This window comes from Typopeltis vanoorti, chromosome 17 (genome assembly GCF_054136105.1).
Source record: "Typopeltis vanoorti isolate ZY-2024b chromosome 17, IOZ_Tvanoo_1.0, whole genome shotgun sequence".
Classification (NCBI taxonomy): domain Eukaryota; kingdom Metazoa; phylum Arthropoda; class Arachnida; order Uropygi; family Thelyphonidae; genus Typopeltis; species Typopeltis vanoorti.
The window spans coordinates 27,038,950-27,061,087 of NC_143565.1; the positions used below are offsets into that span (position 1 = coordinate 27,038,950).

The following is a 22,138-nucleotide window of genomic DNA, read 5'->3' on the forward strand; positions in this document are numbered from 1 at the left end:
TTCCATCACTATAAATAATCGACTTTCCAAGTTTTCTTTGTGTGATCCTTTTCGTTAGAAACAAAATTTAATGAATATGAAGTAAGTATCGATTATCGAAATAAAATATTAAAATTTATTAAAAAGCTGAAAGAGCAGCAGCAATCTTGGTACAATACGATCTGATTTCTAAGAAATCAAAAAAGCTAAATCAATGTTGCAGAGACCATTGGCAATAACAGGTTGTCACACTTGTGGACACAGAAGTGATGTGATAGTTTCAGCAACCTTTCTTGGGGGTCGGGGAAAATATTAATAAATCAAGAATTTTATAAGCAGCTCCACAGAATAAATTTAATGTAAAGAATGGATGATTTAGACTACTTTGTAAGTTATTGCTTTTTTCAGCATTTCGTATCTCGGAAGGCGCCTGCGGACAAGACGAAGTTTAACTAAAACGTTTCTACTTTTCTCACAGGTAGAAATATGTAGCTGTTTCACATAAAACATAAATTTGTGCCTCATTTGAAATTAGGCATAAAAATATATACACGTTCCCACGTGCTTTTTTGTTCTTTACTTATGTGGATATACTGAAACTTGTGCTTTTACGAAAAAATTACAGTGAAAGCATATTATTTAAAATATAAAAACCTCATTTCAGTTGGGGCAACAAACTTGGTTTTTCTGAGAGTATTGTTATACATTTTCACCAATAAAAACTGCATTTGGTAGTGTAGCGAATAATAAGATGTGCAATCTTTTACGTATTGACTATTACTAATGCATATTACAGTGAAATATATGCTTAACTCCCGATAAAAGTAAATATCGTAACAATGGTTATCATTTTACGAATTATAAAAGATTAAACAGGCTGATTTTGTTCTTCGTGAGGAATGTTGTATCAAAAGGCCTCTTTCTCTGTGTGTTTGAGAGAGATAATGTGATTCAACTTACAGTGCGCAGTTACGCCTCCAGTACTCAGGATTTAATCTTGGGGGGGGGGGGGGGGAGTAGCCGATGTACGGATACACTACGCATTGCATATGACCTATGATTTATGCATCTGCAGTGATCGCCAATACATGACAAATAGTATAGAAATAGAAGACAACATAAATTTAAAAAAAAATCAATTTTAATTAGGAAAAGATTTTTGGAAATATTTCTAGTGTTTATTCCCTTTTTCTTTTTTTAGGGGGGGGCAGGGCCCTTGACCCTCTCCCTGGGTGCGCCACTGTACGCCTCAGATCTACACTATGCAAAACGTTATTCAAAATCATAAGGAATTTAAACTACAGTTAATTGTAGATGTCCGCCATTTTAGCACGGTATTATATTGCACTCAAAACTACTGTCATTCATGAACTGTGAGATATCCTATGTCAAGGTCATATTCGTCAAACGTGACTCGGCATAAGTTAGTGCTTTGACGCTTTTGTTTTTTCCTGTTAGATAGCCAGTTAAATTTTATTAGAGTACAGCTGACTATAGATTTAAATTTTAATATGGGTGAAATGTGTATTTTTAACTTATTGTAAGCAATAAACAGAAATTCGGCATTCACAAAAATAAATTTAATACAAATTTAGGAAGCATCTAAGCATAAATGCCGCAGTTTGACCTGATTTTTGAAATTTGGGAAGAACTGAGGAAGCTTTTTTTTCCTTCTTAGTAATCCTGTACATGAGAGATGTATGGAGTCTCTCCCATCCATGGTACTTTCAAGTTAATTTACAGTACATTAGTCAAATAAACTTGTTACCACTGAAGACCAACAGAACATACAATTAGGAAATACCTAAGAGGCGAGAGTATTCTAGAACATGGCAGTAGAAGGAATCGAGGGAAAGAAATGTTCATTCCGAGTTTGAAATTGAACTGTGAAAATCGGCAGCATGTGTTTTAACGGATTCAGAAGAGTGAAGAAATCACCGATGCCAAATTCTGACAACTGGCGATCATAGAGTATTTGTAGAAAATGCAAGCAGACCAATATATGTGTATAAAAGTGGAGTAAATTAGTTTTGAAAGACAAGCCATTAATCGATCTGTACTGTGAAGTCTTTTTAGAGAACTTTCATCGACAGCATCCCAGATATACCATTCACTGGATGGTTAGACGGATTTGCGATATGTATAGAACTCATAACTTCCTTTACTATACTTCGAGGAAAGGAGGGGAAAAAAAGGTATTTTTTCTCCCTTGACAAGATCATCAGAAACCAAATGAAAACTGGTTTGATCACATTTTAAAGTTACAGAAGTCTGTGTTCTGCAGTGTATTCACCAGGTAAAAACTGAAATCAGGATTCGATAAAAAGACAGGTGTAAGAACAGTCTTGTGGAATATCAGCATTAGCTGTAAGAGTTCCATGATAAAGATCTTCACAATGTGTGACAAGAGAAACCTGGCAATCCAGTACCAGAAGTCGCACTATAAAATGGGAGTTTTCTTAATATACCTTTGTGCCAAACGTGATCGAATATCTCAGAGATATTAAAAGTGGGCACTGGATATTCCGCCACTGTCGATCCACGAGAGACATTTTTTTACTTATGACACCGACCCTCTAGAGTACCATGAAATGTTTGTAGATCCATAATGGTAAACGTTAACCAATGCTAACGGTCTTTAAGAAAAATCGCAAGTGAGAAAAAGTGGACGTTTTCATATCAATCTAATGGCAAAGTGTTACCTTTTAGGTTTGGTACAGAATTCTGTCTAGATATTGGTTTGTAGAATAACCGTTTTGAGGATATATCCTCAGAAAAAAAAAAAGAAAGGATGGATCACTCCATGCGAAACTCGACAAAAGACGTTGCAAAACTTACAGTATCTCGTGCTGTGGGGAAGGGGAGGGGGGACTGAAATAATGCTCATATTGCACCAGAAGAAATTCAGGGGGAAAAACGGATCTTTTGCGGTGTTCAAACATGGTTCTAGGCAATTCAAGCTTGCGGTAAAAAGCAATTACAGAGCAATGAAACCCATGTGATACTAATGAATGCCTAATCACAGAGAATTAGTTTTTCCTCTAAGGTGACAATGCCATACGTCGACCCCAGTCTACGTTTGTTTGCATTTAGATAGTTACAGGACAGGATACCAAAATGAAGTTCTAATCCGTAAACTGCACATATGGGAATGGATAAAGGGTTGGTGAGATGGATAGGAGGGTAGTTGATGGAGAGATCAGAGAGTAGTTTATTCAGGAGTAGAGTCCAAAGACGGCCTGTGACTAGTGGTGTGCCACAGGGTTCTGTTATTGGACCACTGCTGTTTAATTTGTTCATTAACGATATAGGGAAGGATCTAAGAGGAACAGTTCATTTGTTCGCTGATGTAAAGTTGGGTAGGACAATAGTAAATGCAGAAGATGTCAAAATCTTGCAGGACGACTTGGATAGATTGGAGTTCTGAGCTAAGGAGAATGGATGTCAATTTAATGTGACAAAATGTAAGGTTATGCATTTTGGGCTGAAAATATTAGCAGCAGTATATACCACATTGGTGGAACTGTACTCCAGGAGATTGATGAGGCCAGGGACTTGGGAGTGTTGGTGGATAGGGAGATGAAGTTTAGGGGGGCACATTGCAAAAGTAGCTAAATCAGCTCATCAACTCACTTGGTTGTTGAAAAATACTTTTACAAGCAAGTTATTGTACCTCTGTACCGAGTCTTGATAAAAACCTCATCTTGACTACTGTGCCCAGAATTGGTCACCTAGGTTTCTTTTTGATGGGGAGGAGGTGGAGAGGATCCAGAGGCAAGTGACCAAGATGATAGCAGGTCTATGGAATGAACCTTATGAGAACAGGTTGAAGATTTGTGGGTTGTAGAAATTGGTTGATAGGCAGGAAAGAGGAGATATGATTGAGACATTCAAATTGCTGAAGGGTTTCTATAGGATTAATTCAGAGGATATTTTTGAGATCAGGACTGGTGTGGGAGGACTAGGGGACATCTATGGAAGCTGGGCAAGAGTGTGGTTAGCAAGGGTGTTAGAGCTGGGTTCTTTACTTTTAGAGTGGAATAAGCTGCCAGAGTATTGGTGGGTGCTATGACAGTGAATGAGTTCAAGGCAAGGTATGATAGATACTGTGAGAATGTCAAATAGTTGTGTGGACATTATGTTTAGGGCCTCCCTCTACGAGTCTAAGGTCTCTTTGGAGTCGCCCGTAGTAATAATAATAATAATAGTAACCTCTAATCTAATGGTTTCACTCTTGTTGGCAAAGAAATATTCATTACTAACATGCATGCCAAGATGAAGCTGTGGAAGGAAGATTTGGGTGTTGCCAACTAACCAGACTTCACCGAAGTTCAGGGTACTCCACATCGTTGTCGAATAAGTCTGTTTCGTCAGCGTTTTCGGATTCAAATTTAGTAATTTAAATACAAACTACTTGATAGAATGACTTGCAATTTCACATGGATGGTTATGACAGGTGTACCAACTTCGAAAAAAAAAAAAATCGTGCCGATAATGTTGCCATCTATCGTCGAGGCCAAGAACTTTTCAGACCACCCTCGTATCTATTACGAACAGTGGGGATTTATTAAACTGCGATGAGCATTTATGCTCTAAGACAAATTTCCCAAACTGCTTCAAATTAAAATTTATTGCTAGGAATTTTATGTAAATTTTTCTATGGTTAGTGTACGGGAACATGCCCATGTTCCCATACATTAGTCATTGAAGTCGGTACCATTGTTATGGTTAAGTTAAGAGCAGTGGTCCAAGAACAGAACCCTATGGCACACCACTAGTCACAGGCCGTCTTTTGGACTACTCCTGAATAAACCACTCTCTGATATCTCTCCATCAACCACCCTCCTATCCATCTCACCAACCCTTTATCCATTCCCATATGTGCAGTTTACGGATTAGTTTACGCATAAAACCAACCAAGAAAAAAAGATGCACAACTCGTATGTTGCAATCGATCTAATAAATGACACTATATGCAGAATATAATCCAAATCTATGTATGCATTTACAGGTTGTACTTGTGTCGCTTCCAGAAAGAAGGGAGTGTACTTTTACCTGGAATCGATCTGTCACTCATAAAGTGTTTTTCGATATCATAAGGTTTCCGTACTTCTCTCTTTTGCTCTTAATAACTGTTGTAAGTTTTATCTCCCAGGCATGAGGAACTGTATAAAATAGTCATGAGTTCAGAGCTTCGAATCGAATTTCAAAGTTCTGCAGCCGCAAATGCAGAATCTTCCGTAATTTTCCAGACAGTTGTGTAAGGCCACATCCATGTGTCTTGATACAGCACGTTCACTGCAGGAATCAACGCTGTTATTCTTGGCCTGCTCCACAAAGGCAGTTGCAACTTCTTTCACGTGTTGAGCTGATTGGTGTGCCTCTGATGGTCTAACTCCCAACAGTCTCATTTATTCAAACGAAGTAATCATTCGTTGTAGAGCACATGGAGATAGTGTGCCTCGTTGACATTTGTTCAGGCAACGAAATTCGCGCGGTACAGCAACAGCATTGCAATTGTTTAGGTAGTACAGCTTCACGAGCAAAGCACGTTGGGGGGGAAAGTTAGTGTTATCACTGACTGTATTAACAACCAGAATGAAGGGAAAAATCCCGTGTCCATCTTTTTAAACCCTCCTGGCACCTGTCGAGTTGTATGATATGCAAATTCCATGCAGCTGGTGTTTACAACTCCTCTGGTGATGAATTTTGGAACTTTTTTCTCCTCAGATATCGCTTTCGCATGACACCGTGTATTTCTGCAACGTTTTGCAGTATTTGGATCACTGCTGCATTGCATACCACAAGTCGTTAAATATTGATCACCCTATATATACACACACACACACACACACACAGCTACCTATTTGTAATTTTTCATTTATTTATACATAGTCCAGAAACCCTGCTCTAGAGACCCAACATGGAGAACTTTTTCAGCCACTTCATGCCTCCAATAAGCGGGGAGGTGGTCTCACACCAAGCGATGAAATTCATCCCCCACCTAAAACCAACCATAAACATCTATTCCCACGGCAAGATTCCAACCTGCGACCTGTTGATTGGAGATCGGATTCACTAACCACTCGACCAGCCAGGTACAATATCTGCTCAACAATTCGAACACCTGTTCATCCCAACTCTCTCACTTTAATATGAAAGGCATTAATATGGAGTTGGTACAGCCTTTAATCTGCTGGGTTAAAGGCTGTACCAACTAGATTTTGGTGTATTGTTGAGATTCGATTGCTTGGCTCGCAATCGGAGTCCAATTCAAATCACAATGTTCGATGAGATTGAGATCAGGGCTCTGAGCAGGCCAATAAAGTTCTTCAAAATCAATCTCAAACCATTCCTGCACAGACCACACTTCCTGAATGGTGTATTATCGTGTTGATATAGGAAAGGGCTTTCACCGAATTATTGTCATAGAATTGGAAGTACAGAATTGTCTAGAACTCCATTATAGGCCATAACGTTAAGATTCTCCATCAAAAGAATAGTAAGCCCAGCCTGAACCATGAAAAATGGTTCCATTAAAACTTCACAGCCTAGTACCCACTAGTCCGACTACCAGATGAAGCGTGATTAAACGCTCCCGAGGCGTTTCTACTACCCCAGAGTCCAATGGTGACAAGCTTTACACCACTCTACCTGACGCTTGCTGATGTTAAACTTATGTACAGCTGGCTGGCTATGATCTTCAGCTCTCGGTGACCAGTTGTGATGCTAGCGTTGCTTGCAGAGGCAGATTTGAGCTGTAGCGAGCGTAGCAACCAAGCACATGTGATTTTTTTGCGCCACGCACTTCAGTACTCGACGTTCCCGTTCTGTCACTATTTGGCCTACTAGGTCGCAATGATGCTGTTATTGCTCCTAGACGTTTTCACTTCACAATAATATCATTTATAGTTGATTAGGGAAGCTGCAGCCAGGCAGAAATTCCACTATAACACTCCTGTTCAACTGAACTGGAGCAAGTGTAGCTAGTTAGCTACCTTGCTATTATAAGAATGTAAACAAAAACAAGCAATTTCTTTCTTTTTTTTTTTTTTTTTTAAAAATCGAATAATCTGGACTTCGCTTGTTTATAATTCGTTATTTGAAGAAGGTGAATGATTGTCTTTAAAAATTATGCACAAAATTATCAAAAATGCAGGAAATCGAAATACATTTGCAGGAATGCAAATGTATCAGAAAAGCTCATTCCAAATGAACTTTTCTGATACATTTGCAGACATAACAGCGAACTATAGAGTGTAGCAGCGGTAGTTTGCTTTAGTACACTATATTACAGAAGTAAAAGCTGTGTAGCTCAATAGAAGTAGTGCTTGCATCCATGAAGCTGGGCCACCCGAAGAAAGAGACCTACGTTCAATTCTAGTCGCCAACCACAGGAACATTTTCTAAGCGTTTCTTCGAGTGGTTCCCGAGTAAGTCAATCTCTGGAAAGGGCAAGCGCGTTTTTTCTTCTCGGAAACGCAAGTTTTTCGTCCAGTAAACTCAAGAAAATCAACCGTAGAATCCACATTATCTCAGACAATAAATATAGTGTTAGGATTAGGGTCCACGAGATGGCGGCACTTATCAGACGCCTCTCTTTACCGGTTATCGAGTATTGATAGTCTTGGGCCAGCTGTCTCTGATTGGCTACCGGTAGAGATTGAACCCCCCCCTCCTCTTTTAGTCTCCAAAAGTTAGATAGGGCTAAAAGGTCTCGCCTACTACCAATAAGGGAATTAACGACGTTAGCGGATTTATTTATTTTATACTACAGAAGTGTACACCAACACTTCTTTCTGGCTATCCTTTGGTTAGAAATCTTTTTTTTACTGGTATTCAGAATCCTTAAAAATTTGCCCAGTCATTTTACTTTTCGTTCGATCTGACCAGTCACATATACAAAATAATTCAAAATTACACAAAGTAATAATTAAGCTGCTGAGTGGAATTTAATAAAATTAGGATAACTAAGTAAAATTCTACTCAGTTTAATTTTCAAAATGTTACTAATCCCGCGTACTAAAAGATCAGTGAATTATATATAATTCACTGATAAAAGTGTGTGTGTGTGTGTATATATATATATATATATATATATATATATATATATATAGTCACCAAGCTAATATTACTATAAATTTCATCGTATGATCAAGCAAAATTTATATTCAACATAATTGTATAAACAAATACACACACTAAAATCCATTATTTTATCGAGAATTCATACTACCGTATTCATTTAATTTCTCTCAAAACATACGCAGAACTTTCTTAAGTGTTTTTCACAACACGATTTTAACTACAACCGAGGTAGACGCGATCACTACCAATGCACGTTTTGTTTTTCCTTCTTAACACTAAAAAACTAGACTTTCCAGCTGAGCAAGCGAAAGGCAACTTAAATTATCTTCGTAAGCCACATTGGAGAAATACAAGGTCATACAGTTAAGATACTGACTCACTGCTTGCAGTAATAATAGATATGAGGGGGGGGGTCATCCAGGAAGTATTGACGTTTGTTTCTAGGAACGTGTTTATTTCTCTTTACCAAACAAATAATCTTAATAATTATGTGATCTTTGTTTTGTAAACAAAAATATCTTTGCTATACATACTATGTACATTTGTGTGGCACAGCCTTTTTTAAAGTGTATTTGTTACATAGTTACAACTTAAGTAGAAAATCTGAACTCAGTCAATGATGAGAGCGTGTAGCGTATAAGCAATTATTAGAACAGAACAATATAGTCATTAATGTTATTAGTCATTAGTTAACGTAGACAGCTGAGTAGTAAATTGTGTCATTGTAGAAATCATCTTCATACATTTCTGTACGCTCGTTTGACTTCGCATGCCCAGTCTGTGATTAGAATTTAAAAAGACAAATTAACCCGTGTTTCATCTTGTTTCTCTTCTAAATCAAGGACAGTTTGTAAATGGCTAGCGAATCCCTTTTTCCTATTATTTCACTACAACAGTATGATTTCGTATGACAGTTTCTAATTCGAATAGAAGCGGAGCGAATTTTGATAACAGAAAGGTTGACACTTGCGATGGATCTTTACAAGCTTATAATATTAAAAATAGTTGAAAAAAAAGTTAAGCATTTAAAAACGAACCATGCTAATTATAATATGATTTGAAAAATAATGTATTATCTTTTCACCGTAAACCCTAAATGATACATATACCTCAATATATCGAAATGCCTCCATTAAGGATATTAGGGTAGTGCATTCAATGATGATAGCGTGTAGCGTATATAACAAGTAGTTAGTACAAGAACAGAACAATATAGTATTAGTCATTTGTTTGCGTAGATAGTCGAGTAGAAAACTCGTTGTAGAGGTCATCTTAATACCTTTTTGTATTCTACCAACTGCGTATGAGATCGGCCAACCCGCTTCCGCTTGAAAGTCCCAATAAACCTTGCTGGAAGTCTAGACTGGATTCCAATTCAGGGCTTTCTGACCCAAGGAAAAATCGCGACTATCCTACAGATATGATACATAAGAAAGAGTTGTAAGAAGTCATGCACAGCATACATTCCAATGTTATTTCATTGGTGGTGTTAATTGATTAAAGATTACTAGATGTAAGGCCATATTCTCCAATATAGTACTATTCGAATTGCCTCTCAGTCCTCGCACTCTTCACACAAAGTTCTTAACAGCAAGGAAACCATTTTTCCTTATAAAATTCTTTTAGGGTAAATACGCATTTGATATCCTAATATCTTTTACGAATACATCCAGCTATTTCCTAAGATCGCAGGAACCAAACAGACGTCTATAGACGTCCAACTAAATCTGGATATGATTCAGCCCACCTGTTTAAAGAACCAGGATAACAAGTGCAATTTGACCATCGTGTCCATTAGAAGGTGTGATAAACCCTCACGGTGAAGAGAACGGTTAATCGGATTATCTCACGTTCGTAGCTACCGCTCAGTTGCCTATAACAAGAAATGCACATCTTTGTTCTATGCTGGTCAACTGGATTTTAGTTATACAGGATAGACTAAAAATAGAGAAATTATATTTATTTTTTTGTTTTCTCTTTTTATTGTACAATAAAATTTTAATTTCTGGACAAAATAAAGGTCTTGCATAATTTCTTCACTTAAATATTGCCTTACCTTGGAGAACGAAATTTCATTTTTAATTTTTTTGCGCTAATTTTTTTCTAATCGCTTTCTAGACAAAAGATTATTCACGATAATTATTTGAAATATTCTTTTAAAAAAAAAAGAAAACCGGCTGCCGACGTTCCAGATTATATTTTTATTATTTTTGTGCAAAACCATCGAAATTGAATAATACTTCAGATTTCCTTTAGGACACGTTGGAGCAACTTTGCTTTATAGAGAATAAAGTGAAATTCTTTAATCATATCACTATATTTTTTCTTTATATTATATAGTAATCTACTGTTCTTTGTAGTTTCACTTTCTTGGTTTCCCTGTATAATTGGTCATTACAAAATGAAATTAACAGTTATAGATATTTACTGCATAATTCAGATATTTTATTCTCCAATTTTTAAAGTAAGCGATACATTTGCTTATTTTTATCATTCAAAATATATATATCAAATGCATCAAATGTGAAATTTCATTTCCTTTCACAATACAAATGAATTTTATTTCGACTTTGATAGCATCCCCCCCCTCCCGTTGCAACATTATCAGACACCCGAAAACTGTTACGAAACATAGGTACAGCAGTTTATTTCATTCGCGATTTTTCCATAAAAATTCCACATAACGTTTAATTTTTTCGACACAGAAACTAAGTTTTAATTATTATAAATTTGCAAATTATAAATAAGAAAATATACACATTATTTCCCTATTATTATAAATCAGGAAGTTATGTGACGTTGGCTAACAGGGGAAATTAATATTTAAAAACAAAAATATTTATATATTTATAAATTAATATTTAACACTGTCATCCTACAAATGCAATATCAGAATATGCTTCGAATGTCTGCTAATCAATCAGAAAGATGGAAAAACAGAACAAGGAATTTCTGCCTGTAAAATATTCAGTTATTGCACGAGGTACTTGTGTGCTGCCTTCTGGGCATATTCTTTTGATCTGGTTCCCAGTGGTGGTGGTGGTGTGTGTGGGGGGGGGGGGGGGGGTTAGTAATCTCCGTTAGTCTACAACTTGTTACTGGGCAGAAAGGAATATTAGAAACTATACCCAATATACAATTCATTTGTGAGATAGGACGAGCAGCAATAGCAGTAATTTTTTTGACGGTAATTATCAAATAATTTAGAATTTTTCTATAATAAAAGTGAAACTGATCACTATAAATAAAGAAATCATTTTTGGCATAAATACTTCAGCCTGTAAAAGAAATGTCAGTTTTACTGTGTTGGGATATCTGAACAACAGAAAACGAAACAAGATATTCTTGCTTGAGGCAATTTAGTGCGACTTCTAGGAAACTTTCTGTCCTGTGTTTCTCAACATTTCTAAGACGTATTTCAGAAATAGCAATCAGCAGAAATAGAAGTAGTAATATTTAGATTTTTTTTTAAAAAAAAAGAAACAGAAATAACAATTGAAATTTCTTTGTGGGTATACAGTTTTACATGTTGAAAATACAGCATAGTATTTTTAAATACTAGAATAATTTCAGCAAACCGCTGATTTTAGATTCAAAGAAAGAGTACAGAATTAGAAGCTTCGATATACAACAATATTATTTTCTTTTGTCAAAACGATAAACTGGAATAAGAGATTTTGAATACCGTCTGAAAGCTTTTAAAGCTATAGAAATTTAAAGTAGTTATGCAACTCAGTTGCAGTAAAAAATCCTAAAAATGAGTATAAATTTTTAATCATTCCATACAAGATATCCTTCCTATTATATTTTCAACATATCTACAGTGGTTAAGCACTGGATATTATAGTAATGTGCATCCTACAAAAAAAAAAAACCTCTGTTGCAATTTTCAGCAAAAGAAGAAGGCGAAGAATCTCTGATAAAATACCATTAGGTATAAATTTTTGATACTAAAAAAAGTATATCGGAAACCGAGTAATGCAGTTTATAATCATTTGTTGTTCATAAAAAACCAATCGTTCCTGAAATTGAGATGTGACAATCCATATAAAAAGAGGTATTTTGCAAAGAAAGAAAGAAAAATGTCATTTATTTCACTAAAATGTTATTTAAAAATATAAATATTTTAAACGTAAAACATTTGAAAATTCGCGAAAAAGAATCTATATTGTCAGTAAAGTGGGGGAAATTAACTATTACTAAAGTATATTCATTGCAAAGGCTGATCTATGGTCATTTCAGGATTGATTATTTATTTTGTCAGATGTGAAACTTCTATTTTTGGAAAGAGACAAGAAATAAATTGTTCAGCAAAAAAAAAAACGATCAAATATCCTAGTACAGTGAAGAAAATTCGAAGTAACAGAGTACATGTAAAGACAAGTCACACAAAAGTCGCTCGACCACAGTTAATCCGCTAATGGCTCTCAAATCGCCGTTAAGGGATTAACATCGGTGGAGGGTAAATACTTGATAAAATATAGAATGCCGATGAAGTTTTGATCCATGATAAAGTCTGGGGTAGTCTTGCTATTTTATTCACCTTGGCCGGTAGGAGGGTTAACGACGATGTTCAGAAAATTTTAATACTGCCATACTACTGCGCCATCTACTAATCACCCAAATAGAGAGAAGAAAAAAAATCAAATGATATCAGCGGGTGGTTAAAAAATAAATAAACTAAACTACTGCTAATAGTATCTGATCTTTGCACAGTTAATGATACTTAATACATCAGTGTTTATGACCCATTTCTATTCTGGATGACAGGTGGCATGCGATTGAAATGATATTGACAAAGCGAGTGATAAAATCGATTATAGCCTAAAACCTGGCTCTTTGAGTTTTTGTAAGCATGATTGAAAGATCTGCTTCTTTTATCAATAGTAACTGATATCGAATTACAGACAATTACATGTTAACACAAGATCAAGGGTTTATGCCTAGTCAATTAAGCATGCGCTGATGGCAAGTCGCACAGCATGATAGATTAAACTACTTTTACTACACACACCACAGGGAAGATGATTTTTATGTATGTATTTAGAGAAAACGTTTATAATAACTAAAATTATCCAAACGGAGTTTCACATTACAGAGCAAATAAACTGTAAAATATAAGACCTAAGGCTAACCATCTTATGTCCTGTTTCTGAATAGCGATGGATTTTGTTTACATCATTTTTAAAGTACAGGAATCGCAAATATATAAAGGTTTAAGTTGAACTTTAAAAGGAGAGAGCTGCAATTTGACATCTATATACACAACACCACTCCCCTACCTTGTATTACAAAAGTTTATAGGGAGTTGCTGAAGTTTCCAAAATGGAATTAGCAATGATTGTTGCAAGATGTCTACGGAAATGTCACTGTCATGACAGTAATGTTTGTACGAAAATATTAAATTCCAGTGAAATTTTAAGGCGTTGCCAGAAAGCAAAACTTAATATACATTTTGCATATGAAGTTCGGAACATGGCCTTAAATAACACAAACACAATGTTAAAATTGTTAATATGAAGCAATAAAAATTGGAAATAATAAAGTAATAGGATTCGCACTGATCGAAAAAGAATTAGACATTGTAGAGGTTGGTTCCGGTACATTCTGAATTTTGACTGCGTCATAAAATGTCAGTTCACGATGACGCAGATTATGAAAGGCAAAACAAAACACGATGACCACATCGACCCATTTTTCACATTTAACACTAGAGGTCAAAATCTAGATTTTTTGAAAGCTGTAAGACGAGAAATCAGTGACTACGTGGGAAGTCACTATAAGCAACGTCCGCATATTACACGGGACATCTCACACTTGTTCTCATCCAGTCGATATATCTGCCTTAATTCTTCATATGATAGCTCATCATGAATCCTGTCTCCCTAGCTCAAAAAAATAAATCCAATGAAATATAATTAGATGAGAAATGATTATCTCAATCATTTTAATCTTTACTACCTCGTAATAAAAATGATAGTTGATTAAACGATATAAACACTCAAATTTAATGTATTAATTTAAGATTTAAAAGACCAAAACATTGCGATAAATTCAAATATTTCATTACTAACACAGAAATAAAAGCGAAATTGACATTAATGGGGGAATGTTTCCAAAAATGAATTTTAAATCTGCTTTATTTTTAGTTGAGAATGACTAATTATAAATTATTTGTATCAGGTATGTAAATATAACCGGAGAGAACATTTCAGTGATTCTATATTGGCGACATTAAAAATATATATATTTATTTTTGATAACAAATTCTATTGTTCTTTATTCAAAAAGAGGTACTGATGAAAAACGTTAAAAATGTATTAAATAAAAACCTGCAGAATTTTCTAATAAAGTTTTGTGAAAATTTAAAAAGTTTCAGATGTCAGGAGTTTTAGAGAGTTGACCTACAATGCTCTAATAACCTATTTAAACCAGACATATTTAGATTACAATTTGCTGATCCAAATGGGTATGAAACATTTCAAAATTCGGCATAAGAAAATGCACTAGTTATCAAAACACTAGCAGAGAAACAAATGCTGATGCAGATATGTATAAATATTTAAAAGAAATAAAAACATTTATATAATCTAAGGATGAAATTTAACTCATGGCAGTGGTCCACTTTTCAAGAGTATTTATGTATGAATTTCAGCTATTAGCAATCTTTATTTACCAAACAGCTGTAGTACATACAAGCAGTCTTTTGTTAGTTACGTTTTAAACCCAAGTCACGTGTGGCTTACTTCGAATTCTATCAAACGAAACCAGTTAATAGTTAATGATGGTTGGATTTATACCACGTCATCACTGAAACGCAAACAAATATCACAAAGGAGGAAGATAATCAGGAATTAAAACAAATCATTAATATACTTCGATTGTAGTCAGTGCACTGCGATAACATAAATATTATAATAATAAATCAATTTTATTTAGGAATGGCCTGCCAGAGTACGTAACAGACAACTCGGAAATAAAATAGTTATAGCAAAACCTATATTTTCATAACAGAATATTCAAATAATTGCATTTCAATTAAAAAAAAAATTCTCTATTTAAAAACACATTCCTCCCCCCCCCAACACATCAAACAGACAAACTGATCAGAAGTCATAGTTTTATAGATATGCACTTGGCTCATACCCTTAGTTGCCTTGCGTACTAAATAACAACAAAAATTCAGAACAGCACCAAATTATTCTGATTAGGGCGCCTAATAAAATTATGCATAAAACATGAAAAGGATAACAAAGACTCGGGAAAATAATTGTCAAGTTCAGAAAACAGGATGGAACAACGAAAAAAAGTTCTCTAAGTTTTGATTATATATAAAGTTTAGTCAGTGGACCATGAATTCTAACTTACCTAATTCTAGACCTATCCGTGCTACTAATCTGCTATTATTTCCAAAGACAGATGGGAGTAATTACGATAATAATAATACTATGTGAATTTTTACACTTCTTAGATTTATTTGTTTATTTTATTTTTTATTCATTTATTTAGTTTTGCAGATCCTGCCATGCAGTTTTTGTATTGAGGGGAAGAGATGGCGTTTCTTCCTCTAAAATTCTGTATCTCTTCATGGCTATTATTATTATTATACGGGTACCTCCATAGAGTCCGAAGACTCATCGTGGGAGATCTAATCTGTCCACACAATCTATCCTACCTCTCCTTGAACCCATAAACATACAAAGCACTTACAACTGACTCTGGCAACCGATTCCGCTCATTCACAACTCTCCAAGCAAACAATCTAGTCCTCACACCCCTACTAACCACACTTTGATTCAACTTCCAGGGTTCATCCCTAGTTCTGATCCCTTCTAGCCAAATGCTGAAACATTTCCCCCTGCATCTATCCTATAAAACCCTTAAAGCAAGTTTCTATCATATCTCCTCTTTATTATTAGATTAGATTAAAAATAGATTACTTTTATTATAGATATCCATGAATTATAACATTATAGTATAATCACAATAAAAAAATATGCTAACAATTTAATTTTACGCACAAAAATATGAAGGCAATTCTTCCGGCTATTTCAAAAATTACATTAAGCTAAGATAATTAAGAAATCGCTATTTTGTTGTTTGATATTAAGCGTAATTTAGACTTCACATTTTCGCTATTCTATAACCTAACACCAAAATTCAGCTTCACAATGTTGAAATAAATAAATTGTGTTTTAAGTTCAACTCGACAAATTGAAATTAGCATAATATGTGATTTTTTTTTATATACATATATAAAATATAACAGTATTTCAAATTCTTGCAAGTATTAGAATATACTCCCTTAAGTAATTCGATTATAATTGTTTACCTTTTCTATCCATTATATCATTCAAATGCTATACTCTTATCAAGAACGCAAGCCTCGCCGTAGTTCGTTTATGTATACGGAATATGTGCAAAAAGCTGCTTATAGCCGTTGGGTTTCGAGTTGAATCGCAAACACGAAACAACTGTATGTACACCACCGAGACTATTATGACATTGCGTACGATGAGCTCTTTAAAGCTCTTGCACTTCCTTCTGGCAGACATACTTGCAATTGCTGCCCTCTAGCGACAATTCTTTTGATTTCTCACTTCAAAACAACACAGCAATCAGGCACACGACTCGAATATATTATTATCATAGCAAACAATAATAATAAAAATTATAATAATAAGTTATTATTACTCCGGGTCAAGAAAATAATCGTGGTAAAATTCAAAATAATGCAAAATATTAATAAATAATTTAATAAATAAATAATAATAAATACTCCCAGAGCCAATATGCGAAGCAAATAGTAGATATTTGTGCAAGTTTATAATAAGAGAATGAGCATAAATTTTTTATTTGCGGGGAGAGTGGTTGGTTAATGGAATTGTTGCCAGACGAGATGGTGAATGCACATACACAAAATCAAATTTAAGGCGAGATATGACATTTTTCTTGTTAGACTGCTTCTTACTCTTACCTCACTGAATAATTCTCCAGGAAATGTTTTTAAATAAATAAATAAATCCGCAAGCACCTTTTATTCACGTTTATTCCGTTGTTAGTCTAACTTTTTTTTTTTTTTAAGAAACTAAGAGAACAGTATAAATGACATCCAAATAACTAGTAAACATTTAATTTTAAGAATAATTATTGAATGATTAGAGCGAAACTATCAAAAAATATCATACATATTATTATTTTTAATGTGATAATTGAAAAAAAAAAATACAGAAGCACTTGTATCTAAAATTATGTCTATGAAATTAGTACAAAATGAAATAAATGAATAAAGTTAATGTTAAATAATGCTTATGTAAATAATGTTAAAAATCAATAAGTTTAATAAGCTTCTTATTCTCTTCTCGTTTTCATCGCTTATATCAATAAGGCACCTTTTTAAACTAACGGTGAGTTAGCTCTTATAAAGCCGCAGAGTGGGTATTTCCACCTACCCACTGAATTTTCAACAATTGTATAGCAAATCACTGCCCACTGCCTTTTTTTTTTTTTTTTTTTCGCTTGTGGATGCGTGTAACGATTTAATAACGTTTTTGAGCAGTCATATATGTGCGCACATAACGTAAATTAAGTTTTTAATTATATGAGATACGTAAATGAAAAAAAAAATATATATTGTTCAAATGAAAAAGTGATACACCATGAAAGCTCGGCTTAAGGTAACACCAATCAAGTTTTTTTTTTTTTTTTTTTTCATTTCGGCAATAAGATTGCCAAGGGTATGGATAACTGTAATATTAATCGGTGTAGCACTTTTCACTTTACAAAGAGCGTTATCTTTGTTTTTCACAACTGTAACAATAATAGTATGAGGTAAGTTTAGTCTGCGGCCTATTTCAGTGTTTAATCATTTTAATCTTAGTATAGAATAAAACGAGGTTTACTCGTTTTATTCTTTTCACTCCAAGTAACAGCACCCTTGCTTTGAATTTTATCTACCAGTATTAACAACAATAAAATAAAATAATAGTTATAAGCAGTTTATAATTCATAGTGAAACACCAAAACACAAACATATGTTGAGAGCAACGCCGTCGTAAATAACGCCTCATAAACAAATTCGCTCATACGATGCTTTTAGCATCGTACGAGCACATACAACGTCGTATAAAAGGGCATTGAACTGAAAAGTGTCGTATGGGCACATCGTCGTAAGGCGGGAACATTACAGTGTACACTCCATGCACATACACAATCCAATCAAAATACTGTATTATAACCGCCTCCGTTATTTTACAATCTGCCATTCAACCCCAACAGGTGCCTCTTGTATCATAATAAAAATCAGAGTACACGATACTCAAAGTGTGTGAAGTCTGTTCATTTGACATGTGGAAGAGACGTGATCTGACGACCTCGAAGAAAACATGATTTTAGGATATAATTTGGAGGGCTGTAATATCTGTGAAACGACCAGTATTCTAGACTCGCTGATTGCTATTGTTAAGGTGTTCTTCCAAGAGTGAAAGAATACTGGAAAGAACAGCAGTCGCAGGACCAATGGTGGACGCCCATGTCACATTGATGCTCTTGATGAAAGTAGGTTGTCCCATCTTGTGCTCCCCCATATTGAAAACTGGAACAGTTAACCATGAAATTTAATTAGAATACGAATGAGATGTTTACCAGACCTCAATCCAATGTACACTTCTCCATACGGATCTCCGAAGCAGGAACCCATTCAAGGTATTCCATGCTTATGCGTAATCATCGACAAATACGTACACTTTGAGAGACGTCAATGTACCTTGACGACTGAAATAAAATAAGTAGCCTTTTAGGATGAATCTCGTTTCCAACTGTGTACAGTAGATGGTAGGTAGAGGGTTAAGCGAAAACGTGGGGAGAGGAAGCACCCAATGTAATAGTCTAGCAGAAGAAGGCAGCGGTACGACATGCATGATGTTTGCGTGGGAATCGCTTTGAATCCTGATACCTTGTGCTGATCAGGTATCCCTTTACAGTGACTGCTTTTCCAGATAACAAAGGTGTGTGTCCAGTAGGATGATATGTTGCTGGTATCATTCGAGAGTGGCTCAAACGCGACAACGCTGTGTCACTATGGCTACCAAATTCTTTGGATTTTCGAATTCCACAGAACATCTCTCGATGCAAATAATCTCAAAGATCTTCTTGAATTTCCACTCCGATCATTCGCAGATCTATGGAAAGCAATCCTGACGACATGGCACAGTTACCTCCTGTAACGTTCAAAAATTTTTATAGATTGAACTAATCCATGCTATGCCATTCCGTGTAGCGGCGGTTCTGGCAACAAGGGAGATGATTGCTATGAACTATTTGGACGATGATCATAATATTTTGACTGGACAGTGGCCCATGAACTACATACTTTAAGGCAGACGGGAGATCTGCATAAGAAACAGTTCTTTCTATAGCCACACACGACTTCAATTTGTTACGAGTTCTGAAACCTGTCATGTGTGTGTGGGGGGGGGGGGGGACGGATTTAAAAATAAATAAATAAAATAAAATAAATCCTAGTGTTTTGATTAGACAAAAACAGCGAGTTCTCCATGACTTTTTGGATCGCGCCCTATCATCCGAATATCAAAAGAAAATCTTGCTTATTAACTTAATATCGATCCTTAATTCAGAGCATATTGTTCTTTCATTCAATAGTATGCAGAATAGACTGTTTACAAGTTCTGGATAATGTAATTTCCAATAAGAATTAAATAGTTTTTATTATTATTATCACACGACGCCTCAACAACTTATGTCAACAATGTTATGCAATAAAAAACATTATTACGCTATTTTAGAAGAATCCGACTGTGATAGGGAAAAATCGTTATCATTTTCGTGTTCAGTGCATTTGATGGATGAAGTTTTTTAGATCATCTCATGAATTAGATAGGTCTGAGTATTATTTCCCTTACGATATAAAGCTACAAATCTATCACGGGTAGATCGCAATAATAAACAACAGAGAAAGAGAGAGAGTTGTTCATTATACAGCAGATGTAAGCAAATACTAGATTACCTACTCCAGGTAATAATAATAATAATTATTATTATTATTGTTTTATTATTATTATAAAATAAATCCAAAATTGATTCGATCCTTTCTCTGGATAACTGCATGAAATTTCATTAGACATGTATGTTAAGGTTTAAGATCTTGTGCAATAGTTTATTAAAAATTTATACCACATCAGCTGGAAAACGCTGAAATTGAAAACAACAACACTACCAAACGTGCTGTAAAGTTGTGGCTAATAAATCAGTCATCGTTGTGATTGAAAGCTTTCATGACTCAACAAAATCCTAGAAAATTTTGTGTGAATTTCATTGTACTGAGATACTCAAAAAAAAAAAAAAAAAAAAGTCATATATCGTCTGCCACATATGTTAAGGTTGTACACAGCAGATGGTAAGAAGGGGAAATAAAGAATTTGTTGTTGTCATTCAGCCAACTCATGAACAGCAGGAGCTAAAAGGAAATAACGAAGTCGTAGGCGTTTGTTACACTGATAACGGGAGCTCTACAGCCACCTGGTAGGAGTTTTTGAAAAATGGTGCACTGTGAATAGGGTAGAACCTAATTGGCTTTTTGTGATGAGGTGCTGATTATACAGAATTTGACAGGGACTGTGAAACGAGCTGAAAACATACTTTCATAATAAAAAAATAAAAAAATAAATAAATAAAATAATAATCACTTTTAGTTGTTTTTTTTTAAATTGTATTTTACACAAATGCTATGAAATATTTTCATATTCCAGACGGCCATTTTTGTTTGAAAATGGCGGCTGTTTTAGAAATTAAAAAAAAAAAAATCCTATTTCTTCTTCATAAATATATATTAAATAAATATTATGCTAATAAATTAATTAATAATACTTTTTATTTACGTATTTATTTTTCATTTTTATTGATAGAACGCTATTATAATTATATGTATAAATTATATGTGTAAATAATTAAGAAAAATTTATAATTATATATGTAAATTAACGTATTGAAGAATAATGTGAAGTATTCTTTTAAAAAATTAGTAACTAGTTTGTGATTTATTATTTTTATTTATTTAAAATAAAAATAATAAATCACGCTCGATGAATCTTGACACCAGGGAGCATTTCTGATAATAATAATATAGAAAACTTCATCAAGGATACAAAAGGGAAAATTAAATTATACGGAGTAAAGTCAGTGTAATGAAAATAAACAAAGAATCTGAATAATGAAAGAGAAAAGGAAGCATACATAAAGTAAAAGCCTGAATGAAATAAAGGGAGACATAAAATTAAATAAATAAAAGCAATGATGAATGGGGATTAAGGTAATAAGACCAAATGATTTGACATCATGAGAAAGAAGTAAATATAACTTATAAAGATATATTAAGGAAAATATAAAAAAAAATTCGTATTTAATTACATAAAAACAAGAATGGATTATATTTAGCAGTGTATGTTAAATAAGCAGATATAATAGATTATGGCGAAAAGAGAATTATGCATAATGTGAAGTATTCTCCAGCAAGATTCTGTTTACTGTTGACTTTCTGCGATTCTCCCTTTACTTTTTTTTTTTATTCCATTTTAACGTTTCAAATAATAAGATACATTTTTATTGTTGGATTTTTTTTTTTAATTTAAAAATTCTATTACTGGCATTATAAGTTTGAATAGGAACAATATTCCACTTTCATTTTTACCTGTGTTTTCATATAAACAGATGTATAACAGATGTATAAACAGATGCATATAAACAAACGTATTTCTTTGTAAAAGCATTGCAGCTGGTTGTCTAGTCTAGAGCAGCGCTTCCCAAACTGTGGGACGTGGCTCCTCTTGGGGGCCGTAAGTTTTGTTGAGGGGTTGCCGTGAAATAATGAAAACAAATTTAAAATGTTTTAAGACTAAGTGTTTCTTTCTTTTTTTTTTTAAATCTTAAAAGAAAAGTATTTAATTTTTATTATTTGTTATTTCTTTTTTTGTTATTTTTTTATATTTTAACGGAAAAACTTAAACATTGGTGTGGGTTCACAAATTTTGCTTGCTGCGTATTTCGGCGCTTAATG

The 22,138-nt window shown here is 34.2% G+C and overlaps 1 protein-coding gene across 1 annotated transcript in view; it reads right to left on the bottom strand.

Annotated features, from left to right (window-relative positions):
* LOC150097235 (sodium-independent sulfate anion transporter-like) overlaps nt 1-16,546 on the bottom strand; it is a 217,815-nt gene extending 201,269 nt beyond the window's left edge. Inside the window, exon 1 of the mRNA XM_090407626.1 lies at nt 16,400-16,546. Within this exon, the coding sequence (XP_090263752.1) occupies nt 16,400-16,412 (13 nt within the window). The 5' untranslated portion in view covers nt 16,413-16,546. The remainder of the gene's footprint in view (nt 1-16,399) is intronic.
* Between the last annotated feature and the right edge of the window lie 5,592 nt (nt 16,547-22,138).